At 32.6% G+C, this 8,773-nt stretch overlaps 1 protein-coding gene across 1 annotated transcript; it reads left to right on the top strand.

The window, feature by feature from the left end:
* Nucleotides 1-4,556: 4,556 nt before the first annotated feature.
* On the top strand, nucleotides 4,557-8,313 carry LOC134247585 (uncharacterized). Its single transcript, XM_062729922.1, has 9 exons — nucleotides 4,557-4,626; nucleotides 4,941-5,012; nucleotides 5,142-5,306; nucleotides 5,479-5,551; nucleotides 5,985-6,169; nucleotides 6,900-7,088; nucleotides 7,261-7,388; nucleotides 7,646-7,994; nucleotides 8,137-8,313. The coding sequence occupies exons 1-9, from the start codon at nucleotides 4,557-4,559 to the stop codon at nucleotides 8,235-8,237; spliced, it is 1,332 nt and encodes a 443-aa protein (XP_062585906.1). The 3' UTR covers nucleotides 8,238-8,313.
* The last annotated feature ends 460 nt before the right edge of the window (nucleotides 8,314-8,773 follow it).

An 8,773-nucleotide genomic window follows, 5' to 3' on the forward strand; every position in this document is an offset into this window, starting at 1 on the left:
CATATCAAGATTATACAAGCAAATTCAAAGAATTGTGGTCCTCTGCTTTCTGTGTTTAAGTGAATGGAATGCCATAATTTATGGCAGATTGTGTATCAAATATGCACCCCTATCATATGTCACTTTATGAAAATTAGGTCAAAGGGGGGAAATCATCGCATGCTCGAAATATTTTGTTGCAGGTAAAGTACATGTCAAATATGAAAGTCCCATCTCTTTTCAATCAAAATTAAGTTATATATATTTGAAAAGTAGGTTAAACTTCTAGGTCAAGATCACAGAGTCAAAAGTCATGATATATTTAGAAAAGTCTTTTCACATGTAATATACATGTATAATTTAAATGCCATATCTTTTCTCTTTCAAAATGATTAATTTAAAATGTTATTTTTTGGAAAGTAGGTAAAATTTTAAGGTCAAGGTCTCACTTAGGTTAAAAAATCATAGTTTATTTAGAAAGTTTTGTGGTAATGTACATGTGAAATATGAAAGCCCTATCTCATATTATTCAAAAGTTATGATCAAGGGTAAATTTATTATGACAGATGCACATACTGTCAAAGATGGCCAGACTGACAGACAAATAAGATTTAAGGTTCCCTCCCTTTCCCCCAAAACGGGGGACAATAATTCCCTTGCTGTTCTTGAGAAGAAGATTTATGATGGAAAAAATCCCCTGCATATTTCTTAACGCAAATCAATATTGTGTTTTTATGTCATTTAATTGTTTGTTTGTTGTTAAACATCCCTCTCAGGAATTTTTCACTCAAATGGAGACACCACCACTTGAAAAATAATGAGGACAAGTCAGATTTGAGGTCAACATTCATTTTAGGAGTTTTCAACCATTAAGACGTAAAGAGACAGGAACTCGATCCTTCCCCTCACCCCATCCCAGACCCCTGTTTATTCATGACATGTATGCAAACTACGTTCTACTTGTTTTACATTTTTTAAAAAAAAAATGTTAATAGCCTATATACAAATACTTTAATGTGGTCCATCTCTCTGAATGATTTTCATTCCTAATTCTAGGAGGATAGGTTGATGAATGAAATGTCAAGCAATCTTATCACTGATGCACTTTTATTTAATTTAATGCAGTCATATTGTGAACATTTCCAGTTAGAATCATTAGGAGAGTGGGGATGACCTCCAGGTTGTTCAAAACCTTTATACCATTAAATTTACCTAACCGAATAACACAAAAAGCGCAAAATTATGTATGGTCAAATGGAAAAAGTTTCCTACTATTTAGGAGTCACATGATCATTTGCCATTACTGTTTACAGGGACTGGGAGTGGATTGGGAGATCCCCCCCCCCTGAATTTGCAAGACTATAATATAAAAAAGACTTTGGATGCCCTCCAACCTAGAAAACAGACACCACCATAACTTCTCCTTTTATTTGCTTCTCAGGAAATTCTGGTCTGCCAGAAAAAAAATTCTGTATCTTGTAACTGAATGTAACGTCGATAACGGGCGATAACTCTTCAGAATGTGAAATTCGTCTTATTGCAGCATCGGATGACCTTTGGTCCTTTAAACTTTAACCTAACCAGTTGCATTTCAGACTATTTTACCCAAATCTATACCAAAACGTGTACTTACCGACTGCCATAGCTCCAACTTCATGAAATATAATCCAATTAAAACACAAAATAATTCCTACTGACACACATGCAATGATGTGTACACAACACTAGTACTGCACGTGCAGTGCTATCTAAAAATGATAATGGTAAAACTAGTATTTAAGTTGGGTACGTGACGCAAGCCCAATGTGATGCAGGTCTTCAGATACATTCAGTGGCGTATATTCCATATAGGCTAAAAGGCTGTAGCCTACACATCATTTTCTCAAGGATTACAAAAATATATAAGGCATACATATATATCTCTGAAAGTAAGAGTTATTAATAAAGTTGCTTCAAAATTATAGGTCTTATCTTTTTAATTTTTTTTCATTTTAAGTCAAATAGCAAAAAAAATCAGTTACATTTAATTATGAACAGGACAGCCAAAAAACAGAATGAGAGCAAAGGTGATTATATCACGCAATAATATAAAAAAGATTAAAAAAAAGATTTTAAAAAATACAAATTTTCCTACAGAACAATATTTGTTTTTTTTTTCTGTGGTACTACAAGAATTTATAATCCTATAAAGTTTTTTTATATATTCGTTTTAAAAATCTTTTTATCGTAAAATCGCATGATTTTGTATCTAATATTCAAAATTTTCTCGGGGAGGTCCCCGAAAACCCCCCACCAACGGGAGGGGGCGACTCCCTCCCGTACCTACCCCCATTCGGTGCTTCGCGCCTCAGGTGAATCTCCGATTCACATTAGCCTACACATGAACAGGAAGGAATATACGCCGCTGACATTTATAGTATAAGAACAAATTTAAAATTATTATTTACAAAAGATGTTTTATCTTAACTTTGCCATCTAGGCCTATTTCCAAAAACAGGAAAATAGGGTGTGTTTGTGTGTGTGTGTGTTGATGGGAGAGGGGTGGGGGTTGACTAAATTGATTGGGTATACATGGTATATGGCAGCTTTCAAGGTGTTTCTGCCTAATCAAATATAAGAAAGTTTGTACATTTTGAAAAAAATCATCAAAAACGCTTTACACTAATTTGAATAATATTTGTTGTTGATCTATATGAGAAAATAGATTTAAAAAGTTCCAATTATGGGCCAAAAATTTATACCCCCCCCCCCCCTTGTATCAAACCTAATTTACATCATAAATTAAATTCTGTTGTTTAATTTCAGACTGATAATGAATTACGAATATGAAATACATGTACCTATAAGATCGAGGCCCATGGGTCACATGTTCACTTGAGAATATTATGTTCAATTTGATGAATACATGGAGGCCCTATTATGTAAATTATTGAATTATATTGACTTTTTCCTTGGTAAAGCCCAATTTAGAGGAGTGTGCATTTAGAGGCAAACACCTTAGTGCGGGTATTACTGTCTCATGACAGCATCTAGTTATAATATGTCACTTCCAAGAGACTTTCAAGAGGCGTTTGTATTAAAAACAAGATATGTTTGTGAAACACTGATGCCCCTGTATGGCAACATAGTGAAGGTTAAGCTTTCTCTAATACTGATCAAATATGTTGGTACCTTAAGTAAGGCCTTTTCAGAAAAAATACATGTGTGAAATAAAACATAAGGCCCATGGGCAAGGTCAAAATTGTTGATGTCCAATGAAAGGTCTTCTCACAAGGATTGCATACTTGAAGTATGAAAACCTTAGCCCTTACCGTTCAAAAGTTATGACCAAGGTTAAAATTTTTTCCTAAGTACGGGAATCTCCAAGGTCAAGGTCAAAATTCTTGGTCTCAAATGAAAGGACTTGCCAAAAAGAAGTGATTTTTGAAAAATGAAATACCTAGTATCTACTGTTTAAAATTAGGGCCAAAGTAAAAGTTTGCAATTTTTGTGTAAAAGTGGGTCTAACTCCAGGGTCAAGGTCAAAAGGTCAAGGTTTTTAGTATCAAATGAGAGGACTTGTCACAAGGATTAAAAATGTGAAGTATAAAAGCACTATTACTAATCCTCTAAAAATTATGTCAAGGTTGTAATTTTAAAGTAGGTAAAGGTCAAAGGGCCAAGGTTCTTGGTATCCAATGAAGCGTAATCTAACAGAAATAACATATGTGAAGTATAAAAGCCATAGCGCTATCTGTTCAAACATATAACCAAGTTTAAGGTTTTGTTATAAGTACAGAAATATCTAAGGTCAAGGTCAAAAGGTCAAGGTTGTTGGTATCCAATGAAAGGTCTTTTCTACAAAAAGACACATATCAAGAATAAATGCCCTGGTATATACTGTTCAAAAGATATGGCCAAAGTAAAAGTTCAAAATTTTTGTGTAAAAGTGGGTCAAACTTCAAGGTCAAAATTGGTGGTACCCAAAGAAAGGTCTTGTCACAAGGAATACACATGTGAAATATGAATGCCATAGCTCCACTAAATCAAAAGTTATGGGCAAGGTTAAAGTTTTTGCGGACAAACAGAGACACAGACAGAAAGACAGACTGACAGAGAGACGGTCACGACAAAAACTTTATACCCCCCGAAACTTCGTTTACGGGGGCATAAAAATACGACGTTTCTTTTTTTCTTCGCATTTATTATTTGTGTGCTTAAAAATGAAAAAAAAAATGTTTTAAATTTCAAAAAGTTTAATACAGTATATGAGAGATTTCTCTACAAAAAATGAAATTGGTTTCACATCACAGTATACATGTATTAACTTTTAGAAATCAATACATATCATATCTTTTGATTGGTGTTATTGTCCTATTAATCTGTGTATATGTAGAAGTCTACTTTAATATTGATATAACTACAAAGATTATTTAGTGTATTGAGTGTAAATTATGAAGTTTTGACCTGAGCTGAAATCTGATTTTTTGCATTTTTTATCTTTCAATAAATTTGAAAATAATCAGGATACTTTGGTTTTTAACACACATTTGATTTATAATTGTTAAAATATTTCTACCAAATTTGGACATAATATGATGTTAAGTAAATATGTCCTGACAGTAATCCCCGAATTTTCGAACAAGTTTGGCTGCCGCATGTTTGTAGGTATGTAGGTTCGTTTTTTTTAAATGCACTTAATACTTATATTCATTTAGTTTTTGGTAAGTCTGATGACATTAACCGTTACTTCTTCGTGAAGATTTACCTTCCATTGAAGCTGCAGTTGTTGAGGCTCTAAGCAAGTGACTCGAGATAAAGGAAGGAATCGATTAAATTCATCAATTATTCTATGTTATCTTACGTTAAAATTCTCTTTAATCAAACATCGTAATATTATTATAGAATATATTTCTGAGAAATTTATAATGCAGGATTTAAGATGGAAAAATTACAAATATATTCTTTTCCTCATTTTCTAGCTGCTCCATGTCTAAACAGCTTAATTTATCTTTATCCCGAGGATCTGACGGCATACACTAGCGGATCTAGAGGTACTTATTGCCAAACATTCCTGTTTGCAATTCTGTATGGAAAAGTTTCTCATTTTATACTGAGCTACATGTATTTTTGATTTTTTAATTTTATGAATTTTGACGGAACACTTTACATTTTACTCTTAGGAATGATGTACCTGATGACGGATTTTGTATTCAGAATAACATCTTGCTCACGTATTACTTCATGGGAGTTTTCCTATTCGAGGTCTGGATGGATAGATTTTATGGTGTGGAGACCTTCTGGCAATAACTATAAGCTGGTAGCTTTCAACACACTTTATGTTGAAGGTATTAATTTCATCAAGTTCTGAAAAATAAAAGAAAACGGTTTTTTGATTGTAAATGAAATTATATTTTCATGTTGAACTGTGCAATATTTAGGATTTTCAAAATGATATTAGTTTCTCTAGAAATGAAAAAAAAATCATATATGTGCATAAATTTCTCAATTGTTTTAAAGGTGTCAATACGACTACCTACACAGTTGTTGAATATGAAAGGATTGCTGTTCTAGACGGTGACTTAATTGGGTGGTAAGATCCATGCATCCATTTTTGATTTTTTCTAATTATCATTTTGATTTATTCGGTTTTACTACGTAAATAGATATTTTTAATCATAGAGTGAAAAATATGTAGAGTCAAGGTTGCAAATGCTTTTGAAAGTAATTTCATTTTTTATGTAACATTTATTTATGTATGTCGACATTTTCCCATATATTTTTATGCTACAGAAAGGACAAGATGGCAAAGAGGTCTAATACTTTTGCCTCTTTCTTAACACTTATATTTCAACTTGAAATGGAGTTGAGTTCTGTTATCTTGAATTCTTGGATATCTCGGTTAAATCTAAAACGAGCTAACTAGGCTTGACTGCATCATTTTTTTCACGATAATGAGGCTTAACTGTATTATACAAACCCTTTTTGATGTTTTACTAAATTTATTGATAAATGTGTAATTGTAGGCGCTCTCTGGCAGACAATGATGATGGCAATATAATCACAAACGGAAATTGTATAGGACCTTGTGCTGAGGGGTTAAAAGCGTACTCTGCCAAAAATTTAATCAGAGGGGACTTGTTCGATTGGAAAACCAAGGGAACTGTAGTCAATACCACTGCTTATGCTATTAAAGCTTGCCTTGAGGAAAGTAAGATCATATCCAGTTTCAAAATGACAAAAATCTGTTTATCATCTTTTCTAGGGGCAAAGAACTAAGCGTTAAATGAAATTACGAATATTTTTGTGTGTTATTTAAGTTTAAAGTTTTAAAACATGAATATGCAACGCTTTTAAAATTTATATTGAGGATTATAATGACTATTTTTCAAAATGAAAATTAAAAAATCTGAAGGAAAAATTATAGTACTAGTAGGATTTAAACTGTCTATGATATATTTGAAAGTAGGTGCACAAGATCTCAAGTTTATACAGATCAAAAGTTTGTAATGAAATCAAATTTTTTTTTCTCGTTAGAAAAGTATACAAGAAGATAAAGGCTAATCACTTAATAGCCCAATAAAGTTAAAGTCGTTTTAATTTGAAAAAATAAGATGAGTTCATTAATCTTTACCTTTACTATTATCATCTATATTATTTTATTATTATTAATTTTCCTTATTCTCATATTTTAAGAAAGTAAAGAGTACAAGTAAATCATTAATCCGATTTTTGTTAGGGTCTTATGTAGTGATGATTCCACGTAGATAAGACGTTTTCATTAATTTAGAAATACTTTTATTAGTTTTGGTTCAGAAAAATGAAATACTAAGATTAAAAAAAAAATTAAAATGTGTTCGAAATGTGAAATATTTCAAGTTTTCAGAAGTACGATTAGAGGGTTAAACGTTGTATTTATTTCAAAATGTAAAATTTTTCAGATACACCAATGTCTTTTAACAATCAAAATCAGTCGGCTGAGATCCCTGACCATTTAGCAGTTGGTGACTTTGTGATGGTGTTAGAGGCTGAAGGGGTAGACTACGCTGAGGATGTTACCTTCACCGTAATGGAGCACCCCAATCCTGCATTTAATTACTCCCCTCAATACTTTGTCGTGGACGGAATAGGTATGTGTTAGACATGCGTTTTTAGCATAAGTACATGTAGTATGTTCAAAAACATTTCTGTCCAATAATTGGTTGTGTCCAAATAAGAATGAAGTATTTGCAAGATGTCACTAACTTATTAAAACAAATGACATATGTAAAGAAATTCGGCATATTTAATGCATTTTTAAAGGACAAGTAAAGATCGCAAAAAAGATGCAGAGAGCTACAGTTCTAAAGGACTACCTAGTGCGTGTAGCAGCAAGGGATGCCTGTAATACCAGTGCCACAGTGACAGTTTCCGTAGAATCACAAAATATGGTAATTTTTGTTTCTTCCCTATAAAATTCAACATGTGTCAGACTATTGCATGAAACTTTTACTTTTGCGAAAAATGCAAGTTAACTTCTCACTTGCACGATTTTCAATAAAGGCTAAAAGTATCACTTAGACCCATACTCTCGGGATAAGTTTCTTTCTCGTCACAACTGTAGTATATTTCGTTCTCTTTATGAGGAGGTTGAATCTCTCTCGTCTGATAAATCTTCTTTAATTACTTTTCATATGTGATTTGGTAGCCTCCAGAAATGTTGGATCTTCCCAACTCCATGGCTGTTGCTGAGCAGACTGGCGGAGATCAAGTTTTATACTCCACGATTGTTGAGGATCCCTCTGGAGACGAGGTTTGCTGCTTGCTAGAAAGTGTGTCTCCTCCTTCGCTGAACTTCAATGTTACTGGGAACTCGACGGCAGGCGCTTTCCGCGGCGTCTTTTCCATTCTAACCAGCGCAAATCCCGCCTTTTCTTATAAGGACGTAAACTCTTATATGGTGAAACTCTGCTGTGATGACAGTGCTGATAAAACTACAGGAATATTGCTTGTTAATGTCAAAAAGCCGGTCAAGGGCTCCGGTTATACACCTCCAGGTATGTATGACGTTTAATATACTTGAATAGTTATAAAAAATTAATCTAACTCATGATCAGTACATGTACTTGCCCAATGTTCTTTGAACAACAGATTTAATATCTTATTCTATTGCTCATTGCGTTACGTTTTTATTTTCAGATTGGTTTATATTGTCCGTGGGAATATCCTGTATTCCAGTTTTTATTATGGGATTTATGGCTTGCCTTGTGCTCATTCACTCAATGTTTGTAATAGGATGACAGCCATTCCTGATCGTTGTATAATTTATCATTTATTGTATCCTTAAATATTTGTAACTGCATCAGAAATTGGTAAAACTGTAAAAGTTATCTCACGTTTTAATAAAAATTACATGTATTTTAATATTTCTGCTTGTTTTATCTGTATTTCTTGTACATGTAAGAACATCAATATTGTTTTCCTTCATCAATTCAATATAATGATTTTATTGAACAAAGACAAACTTAAAACATGTTTTTCTGTGGTTCCTTCTTTCTTTTCTGCATTTTATCATCTTGCCAAAAGACAAAGTTAGCTTCTGAGATATGTCTTGTTATATTTTGTTTATCTGCTGATTTTTCCATTTTTTCAATATTTTTGTTAACGCTTAAAACTATTAAACGGTGTATAGACAATAAAAACAGAAGCTCATGCATATGATAAAGTCACCTGTTGTTTGATATATATTTTAAAAAAATATAACTTGATTCATTCAAAATAAAAACATAATAATAAACTTTTTTGTCTAGTTTGTTGGAGAAATTTGTGGAATTTT

This window comes from Saccostrea cucullata, unplaced genomic scaffold, assembly GCF_032062105.1.
Source record: "Saccostrea cucullata isolate Sc308-1 unplaced genomic scaffold, CSIRO_AGI_Scuc_v1 ctg6546, whole genome shotgun sequence".
NCBI lineage: Eukaryota > Metazoa > Mollusca > Bivalvia > Ostreida > Ostreidae > Saccostrea > Saccostrea cuccullata.

Coding starts and splice junctions, on each gene's coding strand:
- LOC134247585 (XM_062729922.1), top strand. CDS start 4,557: ATGTTAAGTAAATATGTCCTGACAGTAATCCCCGAATTTTCGAACAAG. Junction 5,307..5,478: donor CAACACACTTTATGTTGAAG/GTATTAATTTCA, acceptor ATTGTTTTAAAG/GTGTCAATACGACTACCTAC. Junction 7,089..7,260: donor CTTTGTCGTGGACGGAATAG/GTATGTGTTAGA, acceptor GCATTTTTAAAG/GACAAGTAAAGATCGCAAAA.